Source organism: Coenobita brevimanus, chromosome 91 (genome assembly GCF_032717465.1).
Source record: "Coenobita brevimanus isolate Jiangsu-jjx chromosome 91, ASM3271746v2, whole genome shotgun sequence".
Lineage (NCBI taxonomy): Eukaryota > Metazoa > Arthropoda > Malacostraca > Decapoda > Coenobitidae > Coenobita > Coenobita brevimanus.
This window is the reverse complement of record NC_137044.1, coordinates 18,373,249-18,390,616: the sequence shown is the minus strand read 5'-3', so window position 1 is coordinate 18,390,616 and position 17,368 is coordinate 18,373,249. Positions and strand designations below refer to the sequence as shown.

General features: G+C 41.7%; 1 protein-coding gene across 1 annotated transcript in view; it reads right to left on the bottom strand.

Annotated features, from left to right (window-relative positions):
* Positions 1 to 17,368, bottom strand: part of LOC145411804 (regulator of G-protein signaling 7-like) — a 344,883-nt gene that overhangs the window by 55,389 nt on the left and 272,126 nt on the right. The window contains exon 11 of the mRNA XM_080281748.1: positions 12,569 to 12,755. Coding sequence (XP_080137874.1) covers positions 12,569 to 12,755 — 187 coding nt within the window. The remainder of the gene's footprint in view (positions 1 to 12,568; positions 12,756 to 17,368) is intronic.

Sequence of the window (17,368 nt, the reverse complement as noted above, 5' to 3'; positions counted from 1 at the left end):
GAAGGACAGGAAGAAGTGGTCCATACCAGGAGGGTAGAAAGGCTGCAAGAAGATGGAAAATAGGCAGAATATAGGAGAGAGGCGGAGGAGTAATTGGGTAAATATGACTTGGAGCAGATGGGGAAGGTGGAAAATGTGTGCAAGATATCCAGAGAATATATCTGTGTGGCATGTGAGGTGGTGTGTGGGGTGAAGAGAAGACAAAAAGGGGTGCAAGGAACAGCAAGGTGGAATGAAGAGGTGAGAAAAGCTGTGGCACAAAAGAAGAAAACATATAGTGAGTGGATGGGAAGCAGGGGGATAGAAGAAGTGGAGACGGAAGAGACAGTTATATGTAGATAGGAGAGAGGAAGAGAGAGATGAAAAGATTAGTAAGAGAGAGTAAGATGAGAGTGGATGAGGAATTTGGAAGGAATTTGAGTGTAAAGTGGAGGGAATGTAAGAAAATGTTCTGGAAAGAGGTGAAGAGAGTTAGGGTGATCAAGAAGTTAGTCGGGGAGTAAGAGACAAAAAAGGTAGATTGCTGCTTGAGAAGGGAGAAAAAGTGAGCAGATGGAGAGAATATTTTCAGGAACTGTTAAACATAGAGAATGAAAGTGATGTGACGATAAGTGGCTGGAGAGTGTCTAGGAGAAGGAGGGAAAAGAGAAGAGAGGAAGAAATCAGTAGGATGGAAGTAGTGGAAACAATGAAGAAATTCAAAATGGGGAAAGCTTCAGGACTTGATGGAGTGTGTGGTGAAACGCTGAAGCATGGGGGAAAGATAGCAGGAGAATGGATATGGAAGATGTGCAGATTGGCCTGGGAGGAAGGTAAAGTCCTAGAGGACTGGAAGTCAGGTATGATTATTCCCCTATACAAAGGAAATGGAGAAAAAGAAGTGTGCAGTAATCAGAGGCATTTGTCTTCTTAGTGTAACTGGAAAGTGTATGGTAAAATACTTACTGACAGAGTTAGAGAAATAACAAAAGAATCAGTTGGTGAAGAACAGGGAGGTTTTAGGAAGGGAAGAGGTTGTGTAGATCAGATATTCATTCTTAAGTCTGTAGTGGAAAGTTTCTAGAGAAGGGAATGAAGTTGTATGCGGCCTTGATGGATTTGGAGATAGCATATGACAAGGTGGATGGGCATGGCATGTGGAATATAGCGAGTAAATGGGAAGTTTATGAATGCCGTGAAGAGTATGTATGAGGAGGCCAAGGCTGCAGTGCATGTGGATAGTGAATTGAGTGAATTTTTCTATTTGAATACTGGATTGGAACAGGCATGCTTCATATCTCCATGGTTGTTCAATCTGTGTACAGATGGGGTTATAAAAGAAATACAAGGTAGGGCAGCAGATGCTGGAGCAGTTTTCATGAGAGGGGGCAAAGTTTGGAAACTCCTTGTACTGTTGTTTGCAGATGATACTGTATTGTTAAGTACGGACAAAGGGGAACTGCAAGGCTTGGTGAATGAGTTTGAAGAGTGTGTATGAAACAGAATTTAACGGTGAATGCAGGGATGAGTAAAGTTATGGTCTTTGTGAGAAATTAAGTCACTGGATGTACAGTGATGGATGATGAAGAAATGGAAAATGTGAGTGCATTTAAGTACTTGGGTAGCTAGTGTGATGAGTAAGGATGGAAGTTTGGTGCGTTAAGTGCTTGAAAGGGTACAACAAGGAAGAAGGTTGCTGGTTCTTTGAAAGCTCTGATAAGAAACAGTGAAGTGAGAAAGATTGCTTGTTCTTTGATGGCAATGATAAACAGGAAAATGAGCATGGAAGCAAAAACGTCATTACATGACAGTACAGTACTGTGATACCAGCTCTAACATATGGAAGTGAAGCTTGAACCTTGTTGGAAGGACACAAGTCAAGAGTGAGGGCAGCGGAAATGAGTTATTTGAAAGGAGAAAGTGGAATTACATGGAGTGACAGACTGACACATGAGGAAATGAATGAAGCGTTGTGGTGTGGATATGGATTTGATAGAAAGTGTTAGGAGAATTATACTGAGGTGGTATGGCTATGTAGAGAGGATGGAGAGCAAGCGACTAACAAAGAAAGTGTATGTGAGTGAGGTGGAGGGAGAGAGGAAGGGGGAGGCTAAGGATGCGATGGAGGGATGGAGTGAAGAGGTATATGAAAGAGGGGTGTGGGAGCTGGGAGCAGGGCAGTGAAATGGCGGGGGACCGGGTGACATGGAGGCAACGTGTTTGTGGCCACTCCTTGTGGGATTAAGGCATCTGGCAAAAAATAGAAAGATAGAACAGGACACGGAAACTAGTAGACAAGGAGGAGTTCAATAATGTTTGGGTAAGGAGAGATGCAAATGAGGAAGAAGGAGCAAAAATAATGGAGCTAATCATGGAAGCAAATGGAGAGACGACAGAGTTTTCTATTGGAGAGAAACGGATCAGAAACTGAGGAAGTGGTAATAATGGAGAGAGGAAGGGAGAAGGAAGGAATAAAAAACAATGTAAAATGATTGACAGTGGCATGTGCTAACATAGACGGCTTAATCTTAACAAGGCTAAAAACTAATTATTTCTTGAGGGTAAATGAGCCAGACATTGTTTGCTTTGTAGAGACCAAGTTAAGAAAGGATACTGATATCCAAGTGGAAGATGGCAAATACAAGTTATGGAGAAGAGGTAGAAAAGGAAAAACTGGAAAGGGAGTGATGATACATGTGAAGAACAGCATAAATGTGGATAATGTGGAACTGGGAGAAGGTAAGGTAGAAGTGATAAATGTGAAACTAGAAACCAGAGGGACAGGCAGGAGAGACATTGTAGCAGCATATGTCCTCCTTAAGACACGGGCATGGAATGAGAATGAATACCAGGAGATGTCGTCAGACATGGCTGGACACCTACAGAAAGTGATTGAGCAAAGCACTGATATAATCCTGGTTGGTGATTTTAACTGCAAAGAGGTGAACTGGGAGGAGTGGGACTCAGGAAGTAGTGAAGATTCATGGGACAGTATAATGTTAACCCCTCCGTGGCTGCCAGCGTCGAATGACGTTTAGCCGATAAATGGCCGCCGGTGTCGTTTGAGCGCAGCCTGTAAAAAACTGCAAAAATTTTGGGAAGTGAGTGAACGTTCTGAACTTCTACACACTGACCTACACTACATTCCCATACACCCCATCAAGCAGTTCAGAGCCTGCTGCTGTGATGAGTGGATTTTTTATTTTTTCGCTCCTGGCCATGCCTAAACACGCACAACTACACCCATTATCTCGACCCAGGCAGAACATATCATCTTTGTCCTCTCTCGCAAAACACACACAACCACCTGTTTACGATTATGAAGTAATACAGGCACATACAAAAAAGACATGATAATAAGTGAAAAATACATTTGTCCTAGTACCTTTACCTATTTGCTCAGGTTTGCTGTAATGATTTGGATCATTTGATGCAGTGCAACTTGTAGAAAACTGTGAAAACCTTCGGGAGGTGAACAAAAATCTGGGACATGAGACTGACTTTGGCTTCACCCTCACACTCATCATCTGTCAGTTCACCACCTGCTGTCGTGACGTGTGGATGTATGATTTTTTCGCTCGTGGCCATGCCTAAAAACACATAGTAGAGGACTTTGGTTTGGAGCGTGTAGCATTTTATGACTGGTAGACATCAGGAAGGGCATCCGGTCATAAAATGCTACACGCTCCAAACCAAAGTCCTCTACCCAGGGGCAACGCCTTAGCCCTTATCCAAAAAGGGGTACCTGGTGTAAAACTCACTATATACACCCATCATCTCAACCCCTGGGGGTAGGGGGGTTTTCAAGAATACTCCCCCAGTATCCCTGCTTGTCGTAAAAGGTGACTAAAAGGGTTGGCGGAGGGTTAGTGCCCCTCCCCGGAAAACAACTAACTAAAAAAACAAACAAGAAGCCTCGGACAAGGACTGACCAAACGATGACGACCCAGGACCGGACAAAGGACTTGGTAATGAGTACATGGAATGTAAGAGGAGCGAATGATGAGGTGAAAGAGAGAGAGATTGTCCAGGTGCTTGAGGATGCGAAAGTGGATGTATGTGGAATAACTGAAACAAAATGGAGAGGAGAAAGTGTGAGAGAATGGGAGTATGGATGGGGTATATGTGCAGGAGTAGATGAGAATGAGAGGGCAAAGGAAGGAGTGTGTATAGTTGTGAGTAAAAGATGGAAGAAGAGCATAAGACAGTATGGATCAGTTGGGTCAAGGATTGTGTGGGTAAAGTTGAAGGTTGGAATACAAATGTGGGCGATTGTGTGTGTGTATGCGCCAACGCAAGATCGTGCTAAAAGAGTGAGAGAAGAGTTCTGGACAGATGTGGAAGTGTGCATGGAAAAGTTTGGAAGGAATGAGAGAGTGTTTTTGATTGGTGATATGAATGGTAAAGTTGGGAATTTGAAGGTGGATGGAATAGTTGGTGAGTGGGGTGTGCCTGCTGAGATAGATGAGAATGGGAGTGCGTTAGTGGACATTTGTGCTGGGAGGGGGTTGGTGATAGCCAATACCCTCTTTAGGCATAAAATGATCCACAGGTATACATGGCGAGTGATGAGAAGGATGGGTGGTGAACTGAATGAAAGGAAGGCAATGATTGATTATGTGTGTGTGGATGAAAGGATGCGACGATGTGTAAAGGATGCAAGAGTGTATAGAGGTTGGGGGAGTGGACTTTCTGACCACTACTTGGTGGTGGACAGAATTAGGATGCAAGTAAGATGGAGGAATAGAAGAAGGGAAAGACGAGAGGAAGGAGTAGTTGTAAGGAGAGTGGAAAGGTTACAAGAGGATGAGAAAAAGGCAGAGTATAAGAGAGAAGTGGAGGAACGATTGGGCAAATATGAATTGGAGCAGATGGGAGACGTGGAATGTATGTGTAAGATATTTACAGAAGAAATATGTGCAGCATGTGATGTGGTGTGTGAATGGAAGAGAAGACGGAGGGGGGTGCAAGGAACAGCGTGGTGGACTGAAGAGGTGAAACAGGCTGTGGCACAAAAGAAGAAAGCATACAATGAATGGATGAGAAATAGGGGCGTGGAAGAAGTTGAGAGGCGGAAGAGAGAGTTATATGTGGAAAGGAAGAGAGAGGTGAAAAGATTAGTAAGAGAGAGTAAGAAGAGAGTGGATGAGGAATTTGGAAGGAATTTGAGTGTAAAGTGGAGGGACTGTAAGAAAATGTTCTGGAGAGAAGTGAAAAGAGTAAGACAGGGTGGAAGTGAAGTTAGCAGGGGAGTGAAAGATAAAAATGGTAGATTACTAGTGGAGAAGGGAGAAAAAGTGAGCAGATGGAGAGAACACTTTAAGGAATTGTTGAACGTAGAGGATGGAAGTAATGCGAGTATAAGTGGCTGGGGAATGGCTGGGAGAAGGAGGGAGGTGAGAAGACAGGAAGAAATCAGTAGGATAGAAGTTGTGGACGCAATGAAGAAAGTTAAATCAGGGAAAGCCCCAGGAATTGATGGAGTGTGTGGTGAAATGCTGAAGCATGGGGGAGAGATAGTAGTAGAATGGATGTGGAAGATGTGCAGATTGGCCTGGGAGGAAGGTAGAGTCCCGGAGGATTGGAAGTCAGGTATAATTATTCCCTTGTACAAAGGAAAAGGGGAAAAAGAAGTGTGTGGTAATCACAGGGGCATTTGTCTTCTTAGTATAATAGGAAAAGTGTATGGCAGGATACTTATAGACAGAGTTAGAGAAAGAACAGAGAAATTAGTTGGAGAAGAACAGGGAGGCTTTAGGAAGGGAAGAGGTTGTGTAGATCAGATATTCATTCTTAGATCTTTAGTGGAAAAGTTTCTAGAGAAGGGAAAGAAGTTGTATGCGACTTTCATGGATTTGGAGAAAGCATATGACAGGGTGGATAGACAAGGATTGTGGAAAGTGTTAAGAATATATGGAGTAGATGCGAAGTTGTTGAATGCTGTGAAGAGTATGTACGATGGTGCGAAGGCTGCAGTGCGTGTGGATGGTGACCGAAGTGAATTTTTCTCTTTGAAAGTTGGTTTGAAACAGGGATGTGTCATGTCTCCATGGTTGTTCAATCTGTACATGGATGAGGTAATAAAAGAGGTACAAGGTAGGGTAGTGGATGTTGGAGTGGCCCTGGTGAGAGAGGATAGTGTTTGGAAACTCCCTGTACTGTTGTTTGCACATGATACTGTGTTGTTGAGTGAAGACGAAGGGGAGCTGCAAGGCTTGGTGGATGAGTTTGAGAGAGTGTGTAAGAAACGGAACCTAAAGGTGAATGTAGGGAAGAGTAAAGTGATGGTCTTTGAGAGAGGTGAAGTTAGTGAATGTACAGCAAGGTTGGATGGTGAGGAATTGGAAAATGTGAGTACGTTTAAGTATTTGGGTAGTGTGATGAGTAAGGATGGAGGTTTGGAGGGTGAAGTGCTTGAAAGGGTAAAGCAGGGAAGAAAGGTTGCTGGTTCCTTGAAAGCAGTGATAAGAAACAGGGAAGTGAGCATGGAAGTGAAAAAGTTACTACATGACAGTATTGTGATACCAACTCTAACGTACGGAAGTGAAGCTTGGACATTGTTGGAGGGACACAAGTCAAGAGTGAGAGCAGTGGAAATGAGTTATTTAAGAGGAGCCTGTGGAGTCACATGGAGAGACAGGCTGACGAATGAGGATATAAAGAAGCATTGTGGTGTGGATGTGGTTGTGATAGGAAGCGTTATGAGGAACACACTGAGGTGGTTTGGCCATGTGGAGAGGATGGAGGGTGAAAGACTGACGAAGAGAGTGTATATGAGTGAGGTGGAGGGGGGAAGAGGGAGGGGGAGGCCGAGGATGAGATGGAGGGATGGGGTGGAGAGGTATATGAGAGAGGGGGGTGTGAGTTGGGAGCAGGGCAGTGAAATGGCGGGGGACAGGTTGACTTGGAGGCGATTTGTTTGTTTGTGGCCACCCTAAACGGGATTGAGGCATCTGGCAATAGATAGATAGATAGATAGATCTCAACCTAGACAGAAAATACAATCTTTTTCCTCCCATGCAAAACATACACAGCCACCCTGATTATGAGACAGCAATATATATTGCGAAAATAACAAGGTAAAATGATAAAGATGAATGTAAAATGACAGAAAAAGATGAACATGTTGTGACGGAAAAAATACGTTTTCCACGTCTGTAAACGTATTTATTTCTGCTTTGTATGTGTATTAGTAATAATTAGACTTATTCTTGGTTCTGAAACTGCATTACCATTCTATTTTTAGCCATGCTCATGATGTGGGAGCTAGAAGTTGCGACTCAACTTCCCCATTGCTAATCTGATCTGACCCTCCACTTTATTCTCCCGTGGCAGAGTCTAACCTTGGAGGACGTGCAGTTTTCTCATTTAGGACTGAAAATTCAACTCTTTCGCTCCCTTTTCCAAGCATGGGCACAACAATAACGTAAAAAATAACTCGAAACTACCATAAATATATTTTATATCAAAAAGGTGAAAATGTATTCATAACATTTTTTTTTCCAGCCATTCCTAACAGATTATGTACTGAAATCATTCGATATCATCATGTCTCATATATGCACAACATTTCAGCACCATTCGCATTGTTTTGAGGTAAAAAAAAAAAATAATAATAAATAACAGCTGCCCAGTTGCATTGTGGCAGTCCCCTGGGCGGCAATATCGGTTGCCGATATTTGTGAAACTTCCGCGCTTCATTGCAAGCCACAAAATGCGTCTAGGAAGCTGGGATCTGCACTGTTAGGTGCATCTGAACTTTCTCTTCAATATGACAGGGAAAAAAATTCAATTTTCGAAACTTCAAAAAATGGCCCCGGCATCAGCCTGGGGTGCACAGAAAATTCCAGGCCTTCGGCCATGGAGGGGTTAAATATAGCAATGAATAATGTAATGACCCAGTGGGTCAATGAAGAGACAAGATTTAGAGGTGATGATACACCAGCAAGACTACATTTACTGCTAACCAAAGAACCTGACATAATTGAATCTCTGTAATAACTGTACCCTATATGAAAAAACGATTGTGTAGTGACTGACTTTCAAGTGACAGAAGGGAATGTGGCAAAAAGAGATAAGCTATACAAGCAGGGAAGATGCAACTTTGGGAAAGCAAACTTTACAGGACTGAGAAAATTTTTCTAAGATGCGAATTAGAGAGAACTCAGAAAAACAAGCGAGACACAGAAAAAGTAAGATATCTTTCTAAGCTTTTACAATTCAGGTGTGGAAAAACGTGTTCCAAGAGTATGTGTGAGAGAGAACTGGAAAAAGGATTGGTTCAACAGAAGGTGTATGATAGCTAAAAAAGAAAGAGATGCAGCATGAAACAAATGGAGAAAGAGAGGTAATAACAGAACAAAGGAAGAATACAAAAAAACTGGATATGAATACACAAGGATCCACAGACCGGAAGAAAGAAACTTTGAAAGAGGTATAATTGACAAATATGACGAAGAACCTAAATTGTCTTATAGGTCTATCAACGGCAAATTGAAACACACAGAAGGAATCAGTAAGCTGAGAGTAGAAAGAAAGGTCTACAAAAATGCAGTAATGCAAGCTGAAATAATGAACTAAAGTTTCCATTCAGTGTTCACTAAAGAAAGTGATTTTGTGGAGGGGGAGGGAGTGACTAGAAATGCTGTGTTGAAAGATGTAAAAGTGGAAGTGCAGGGCCTGACAGGATCTCGAACTGGACACTAAAGGAATGCAGAGAACAACTGGTGGATAAGGTTCACGGTTTAATTGTGTGTTCTCTGGAGGAAGGGAAAATGCCTCAGGAATGGAAAGGGGCCAATGTGGTACTAATTTACAAAAGTGGGAATAAGGAAGAACCCCCAAATTATAGACCAGTGTCCCTGACCAGCATGGTCGCAGAATTGTGCGAGAGAATCCTGAAAGACAGATGGATAAAATATCTGGAGAAGATGGATATTTAGGCTGAAAATCAGTTTGGATTCAGACATGGAAGGTTATGTATCTCTAATATGTTGAGCTTCTGCTCAAGGCCAATTGATGTGCTACAGGAGAGAGATAATTGGGTGGACTGTGTGTACTTAGATCTGGAGAAAGCCTTCAACAAGGTACCCCATAAGCAATTTGTGTGGAAATTGAAGCACATAAGAGGACTGAAAGGGAACCTCTTGAAGTGGATGAGAGACTTCATGAGAGACAGAAAGATGAAGACACAAATAAAAGACAAGATGTCAGGGTGGAGGGAAGTAACAAGTGGAGTCCCGTAGGGTTCGGTGCTGGCGCAAGTACTGTTCCTGATTTACGTAAACAATATGATGGACAGAATGAACAGTTATGCAAATTTGTTTGCAGATGGTGCAAAATATCATGAGGAGAGCAGAAGTTGAAGAGGACTGTAAAATGCTGCAAGAAGAACTGAACAGGATTTAAGATTGGAGCCAGGTATGGGAAATGCAACGTAATGCAAAAAGATACAAAATGTTGGAAATGGTTAAAAGTACCAAGCGGCCATCACTGAACTATTTGATGGGAAAGGAACCAATCACAAAAGCGAGAGAAAAGAAAGACCTGGGAGTGTTGGTCCAGGATATTTTGTCACCTGAAAACACATTAACAAGACTGTCACATGCTCTTGACAAACATGAGAGTGGCATTTCACTACATGGATGAGGAGATGATGAAAAAATTTGATAGTAGCTATGATCCTCCCCTGGTTGAAACATGCAACAGTGGTGTAGTCCCCATATAAAAAGAATGATATAAACAATATCGAGGGAATACAAAGAACAGTAACCAAGATGGTCCCAAGCCTGGCAGATCTATCATACAAGGAAAGACTAGAAAAAAATGGGTCTGCCTTCCTTAGAAGAAAGAAGGGAGAGGGGCGGCATGATTGCAGTGTTCAGGGCCATGATGGGTGTAGACAAAATTGATGGGAAGGATCCGCTTGTATAGGATAGGGAACAACAAGAGGACATGGAAAGAAATTGAAAAAGACAAGTTGCTTGAAAGATATCAAGAAATACAGTTTTCCATATAGATGCACTGATGTTTGGAAAAGCCTGGAGTGAGATTATCCAATCCAAAAACGAGTTTAAAGCAAAGTTTGACTGGTTGGGACAGGGAGACAGGGCCTCACGAGCATAGCCCATTTCCTGTGTATCACAACTAGGTATACAACTGGGTAAACACACACACACACACACACACACACACACACACACACACACACACACACACACACACACGTGCCACTGTATCTCACAGAAAGCCACATCAGTCTCTGAGTGACCAGCATCGAGAGAGAGGCCATAAATAGAACATTCATTGAGCAAAAAAAAGAGCCATTTAGATCTAGATGTATGTTACTGTGTATGACTGTACGGTCAAATGGAGCTCATTTTAACAATCTTTAAGCAGTAAAAGCCAGGGTGCCTGGGAAAATAGCGAACAGCATGGTGTTCGGCTTTAACGAACTAAGGTATCGGCTTTAATGTCAAGGGTCTGGTACCAATTAGTTTATGTCGAGGGTGTACTGTACTACATGGGTACCACCTCCCAATGACCACTTCTGTAGTTTCTGTCTCCTACCCATCTTTACAGTTACCCTCAGTACTTTTTTTCTTTAAATTAGAGGGTCATGTTTTCAAATGGTGAGTCTGAACAGCTACACAGCTTACTTCAGCCAGCTGCAAGGTGGTCCCCTTCTTTTTTTTTTCCCATAATATATCACTTGACTGGGTTATACATAAGCGAACACAGAATAATTTTCTGATAACAGTATCTTCATTTATACCACAGGCTGAAAAATCAATAATACAGTCATCACTCTCATAAGATGGAACAGGAATTGCAGTGAGCCAGTTCGTATCTAAGAGTTGAAAGAAATATAAGAAATCTTCTTATCATCATTTTGATTTGGAAACGTGAAACCTCAACCATCATTAGGTACTAAATTTCAATTGCATAAAGCTTGAATTCAAGTTTCTATCAAATAATAATTATAATTATCTGGTAGCAAAATGGAAGGTAGAGTCCCGGAGGATTAGTAGTCAGGTATAATTATTCCCTTGTACAAAGGAAAAGGGGAAAAAGAAGTGTGTGGTAATCATAGGGGCATTTGTCTTCTTAGTATAATAGGAAAAGTGTATGGTAAGATACTTATTGACAGAGTTAGAGAAAGAACAGAGAAATTAGTTGGAGAAGAACAGGGAGGTTTTAGGAAGGGAAGAGATTGTGTAGATCAGATATTCATTCTTGGATCTTTAGTGGAAAAGTTTCTAGAGAAAGGAAAGAAGTTGTATGCGGCTTCCATGGATTTGGAGAAAGCATATGACACGGTGGATAGACAAGGATTGTGGAAAGTGTTAAGATTATATGGAGTAGATGCGAAGTTGTTGAATGCTGTGAAGAGTATGTACGATGGTGCGAAGGCTGCAGTGCGTGTGGATGGTGAACTAAGTGAATTTTTCTCTTTGAAAGTTGGGTTGAAACAGGGATGTGTCATGTCTTCATGGTTGTTCAATCTGTACATGGATGGGGTAATAAAAGAGGTACAAGGTAGGGTAGTGGTGTTGGAGTGGCCCTGGTGAGAGAGGATAGTGTTTGGAAACTCCCTGTACTGTTGTTTGCAGATGATACTGTGTTGTTGAGTGAAGACGAAGGGGAGCTGCAAGGCTTGGTAGATGAGTCTGGGAGAGTGTGTAAGAAACGGAATCTAAAGGTGAATGTAGGGAAGAGTAGTGATGGTCTTTGAGAGAGGTGAAGTCAGTGAATGTACAGCAAGGTTGGATGGTGAGGAGTTGGAAAATGTGAGTACGTTTAAGTACTTGGGTAGTGTGATGAGTAAGGATAGAGGTTTGGAGGGTGAAGTGCTTGAAAGGGTACAGCAGGGAAGAATGGTTGCTGGTTCTTTGAAAGCAGTGATAAGAAACAGGGAAGTGAGCATGGAAGTGAAAAAGTTACTACATGACAGTATTGTGATACCAGCTCTAACGTACGGAAGTGAAGCTTGGACGTTGTTGGAAGGGCACAAGTCAAGAGTGAGAGCAGTGGAAATGAGTTATTTAAGAGGAGCCTGTGGAGTCACATGGAGAGACAGGCTGATGAATGAGGATATAAAGGAGCGTTGTGGTGTGGATGTGGATGTGATAGGAAGCGTTATGAGGAACACACTGAGGTGGTTTGGCCATGTGGAGAGGATGGAGGGTGAAAGACTGACGAAGAGAGTGTATGTGAGTGATGTGGAGGGGGAAAGAGGGAGGGGGAGGCCGAGGATGAGATGCAGGGATAGGGTGGAGAGGTACGGTATATGAGAGAGGGGGGTGTGAGTTGGGAGAAAGGCAATGAAATGGCAGGGGACAGGGCGACTTGGAGGTGATTTGTTTGTGGCCACCCCAAACGGGACTGAGGCATCTGGCAATAGATAGATAGACAGAAAATGGTTTTCCTGAATACCACTGACTACCAATTAAATGAGACCCTACAACAATACCCACCTAGTATTTTCTTCCAGTACATGTGCATCTATTTCTGTTCACCATGCCACAGTTCATGAAAGTTCAAAACAATAAAGCATAATTAATTCTCTCTCTGTCTCACTGGGACTCACCGCTGCAGCATCAAATGTCCAACGATCACGATTCTGCATATTCTTCTTTGTGATGTTCATAGACTTTGAGTCTATATTGACAGGTACAGGAGCATTGGGGGCAAGATACTCATCCCATATCTCTTGTACCTTATCATGGACATCCTTCTGTGGGAGGCACTTCAGTTCCTGCACTGCCGTCAGGAACCTGTAACAGGAAGCAGAATAAGCTAATGTCATGGGCATGCTGCTGGTAGTTTGGGGGGCACAGAGACAAAGATGGCTGACACAAGAGGTGAAGCAAGGTCCTGCTTAGTGAGGGACACTTGTCATCTGCTTTCAACCTCTTCAATCTGATAACATTTTGCTTTGTTTTTGCTATCTCAAAATGAATTTCAAAAGGAAGAGTATGACGAGGGCTGTTATAAAAACAATCATTTATTGTCACACGTTTTGACATCTTCTTCATGTCATCTTCAGTGACCTAAGAGTGGAGCAATGCAAATGATATACAAAAGTGAGAAGTAAAAAACAGCCAGAATATTCATCTAAAAGGTAAATACGTACTGTACTTAGCTTACCATATAAAAACCTATTTAGATACACGTACATATATACATATACAATTTGCATATATACACATACACACTAATACATACATACACATATATATACAATATATATATATATATATCGTTTCGTTTTTAAAGGTTCCAACATGCTTGCATGTGTTGGCCTTGCTCACCTAATGGCGGCTCTCCACGCTGCACGATCCATTGCAGCCTCCCTGTTCAGTCCCTTAACCCTAAGGTCACACTTAATGACCTCGTCCCATGTCTTTCTCGGTCTACCCCTCATAACCCCACCCCCAATATTAACACTTCTCACCTTCCTCACCCAATTATCATCCCCCATCCTCTCCACATGTCCAAACCACCTCACTCCACCTCTCCTCATCACAACACCAATACACTCCAGTCCCATCCTACCTCTCAACTCTTCCATTGTCAACCCAGCCCCTCCAGGCCTTGGACGCATGGACGCACTGCACAACCACCTAATCATTGTCATTTCTGTACATCTGAGCCGGCGAATATCTTCCTCCTTCACTGCCCAGGTCTCACTGCCATACAGCATTACACTCCTAACACATGCTGCATACGAAGACCCCTTAGCACGTAGGGAGAGCCCTCTCAATGTCAGGAGAGGCAAGAGCTCCCTGAACTTCTTCCAACCACTTCTCACCCTACCCACAGAGCTAGCTCCAGCCCCACCTCCAGCACACAACATGTCTCCCAAATAACAAAACTCTTCCACACACTCAAGAGATTCACCAGCAAGTTCAATCCTTTCACGTCTGACAATCTCCACCTGCTCACCCCGGCACGCCGTACACATAAAATCAGCATTATCTCGCAGTCTACCTCTGATACCACTACATCTCTTATGCACCCATTTATCACACACACCACACAAGATAGAATTACTTCCCACACCCTTGTGGCAAACTGCACATGGCCACTCTCCCTCGTCTTTGACAGTACCGCCACCAACCCTAGATATCATCACTTTTGTTTTATCTGCATTTACCCTTAAACCCTTTTGCCCCATACCATCTCTCCACTTCCTAAACCTTTCCTCCGCCTCCCTTTCATTCTCTGCAATCAACACCAAATCATCAGCATACAACAACTCCCAAGGGAGTCCGTTTCTAAAGTCACGTGAAAGGGCTTCAATTACCATGATTATATATATATATATATATATATATATATATATATATATATATATATATTCTATCCATTTCTCCTTTCTCTGAAATCTCCATTCTAGGAGATTTCAATGTTCACCACCACCTTTGGCCCTCCTCTCCTTTCACTGATCCGCCTGTTGAACTAGCCTACACCAATTTTATCCTTAAAGACCTACAGCAGCTTCTACAGAACCCTACCCGTATCCCTGACTGCCTTGGAGAGAGCTTCAACATACTTGACCTCTTCCTTACTACTAATCCTTCTGCTTACACTGTTAATCTTTTCTCTCCGTTGGGCTCCTCCAATCACAACCTTATCACCTTAACCTGTCCTATCGCTCCGGTACGACCCTCAAATGAAATGTCGTCTGTGGCACTTTGGAGCTGCAGACTGGGAGGCCCTCAGACAGTACTTCTTTGATTTTCCCTGGAATGATTATTGCTTCCATGGCTGGGAGCCATCTGAGTGTGTCTCGCGCATTACGGAGGTTATTCTCTCAGGCATGGAAGCATACATTCCTTTCTCATATCCTCTGACTAATGCAAGAAAGCTTTGGTTTAATCACGCTTGTTCTAATGCTGTCTGCAACAAGGAGAGGGCCTATAAAAGGTATCGGAGCCAACCCACCCCTGAATCACATCTTTTAAAAGTTTCTGACCGGAATCATGCTAAGTCTGTTCTTCGCTCTGCTAAAAATAATTTCATCCGTACTAAATGCTCTCAACTCTCCAACTCGAATTCTTCCCGCTCCTTCTGGCATTTTGCCAAAAACCTTTCTAACAACTTTACCTCATCATCCTTCCCTCCCCTTTTCTACTCTGATGGCTCTGTAGCTATTTCTTCTACTGATAAAGCATTTCTCTTTGCTCAGACTTTCTCCTCCAATTCCACCTTAGACGATTCCAGTGCTGTTCCTCCATCACTTCCCCCCTTGGACTTCCTCATGGCTGAAATTAAAATTTCTTCAGCTGATGTATTTTCTGCCATTGCTGGTCTCAATATTAACAAGGCATATGGGCCTGATGGAGTCCCTCCTGTTGTTCTCAAGAAATGTGCTTCTGTGCTTACACCCTGCCTAGGCAAACTCTTTCGCCTTTGTCTATCAACTTGTACCTTTCCTTCTTGCTGGAAGTTTGCTCTCATTCAGCCAGTCCCAAAGAAGGGTGACCATTCCCAACCCTCTAACTATCGTCCAATTGCTTTAATATCCTGTATCTTAATAGTTTTCGAGTCAATTCTTAATAGAAAAATTTTAGAGCATCTTTCCTGTGACAACCTTCTTTCTGATCGTCAGTATGGGTTCCGTCAGGGACGCTCCACTGGCGATCTTCTCACCTACCTTTCAGACTCCTGGTCATCCTCCTTTCGGAACTTTGGCGAAAGCTTTGCCATTGCACTTGACATCTCTAAGGCTTTCGATCGAGTCTGGCATAAATCTTTAATTTCCAAATTGCCCTCTTACTGTTTCTATCCTTCTATCTGTGCCTTCATCTCTAGCTTCCTTTCTGGTCATTCTATAGCCGCTGTTGTAGACGGCCATCGTTCTTCTCCTACTGTAGATCTATTAACAGTGGTGTTCCTCAGGGCTCTGTCCTATCACCAACTCTCTTCCTTTTATTCATCAATGACCTTCTAAGCTGTACACCTAACCCTATCCACTCTTATGCTGATGACTGCACCCTTCACCTTTCCATTCGGTTCCCGCAACGTCCATCTCAGCAGTTACTTCAACAAACAAGGGATGAGGCTGTGGCACACCTAATGTCTGACTTGGCTCGTATCTCTGGCTGGGGTAAAAATATTCTTAATGTTTTTAATGCATCACAGACTCGGTTTTTACACCTATCAACCCGTCAAAATCTTCCACAGGTATACCCACTAAAGTTTAATAATATTCAGCTTAATCCTGCATCATCCTTAAACATGCTTGGGGTTTCATTTACTCAGGACATATCTTGGAAATATATTACATCTCTTGTAAAATCTGCTACCAAGAGATTGGGTGTGCTATGCCGACTCCATTCTTTCTTTACCCCTGCACAATTGTTGACTCTAATCAGGGGTTTTATCTGCCCCTGTGTGGAGTACAACTCTCATATGTGGAGTCAAAAGCTTTTCGTCTCATTAACTCTCCTCCTCTTACTGACTCCCTTCAACTTCTCTCTCTTCATTGCACTGTTGCATCTTTATCTCTTTTCTATCATTACTTCAATGGTCACTGCTCCTCTGAACTGTCTGCATGCATTCCTCCACCACTACGACGGGTGTGTAGCACCCATCTAGCAGCAAACTCTCATCCCTATTCTGTCCAACTCTCTAATGCAAGAGTTAACCATTACTTCCGGTCCTTCACTGATGCAACAGGTCAACTCTGGACCTGTCTCCTTCTGTCTGTATTTCCTGCTTCCTATGATCTCCAGTCTTTCAAACGCAGTGTGTCCAGACATCTCGAAATGCTTGGATCTTGAATTTGGCTCTCTCTTGTGTTTTGTTTTTCTCTTGGAAGGAACAACAATTGCGGGCTCGCGGCCTTTGGTCCCTTCTTCCTCGCATAAAAAAAAAAAATTATATATATATATAAAGTATATATATATATATATATATATAAAGTATATATATATATATATATATATATATATATATATATATATATATATATTTATATAAAGTATATATATATATATATATATATATATATATATATAAAATATATATATATATATATATATATAAAGTATATATATATATATATATATATATATATATATATATATATATATATATATAGATATATATATAAAGTATATATATATATATAGATATAAAGTATATATATATAAAGTATATATATATATATATATATATATATATATATATATATATATATATATAAAGTATATATATATATATATATATATATACAGTATATATATATATATATATATATATATATATATATATATATATATATATATATATATATACTGTATATATATATATATATATATATATATATATATATATATAGAAACAGTATATATACATTATATATATATATATATATATA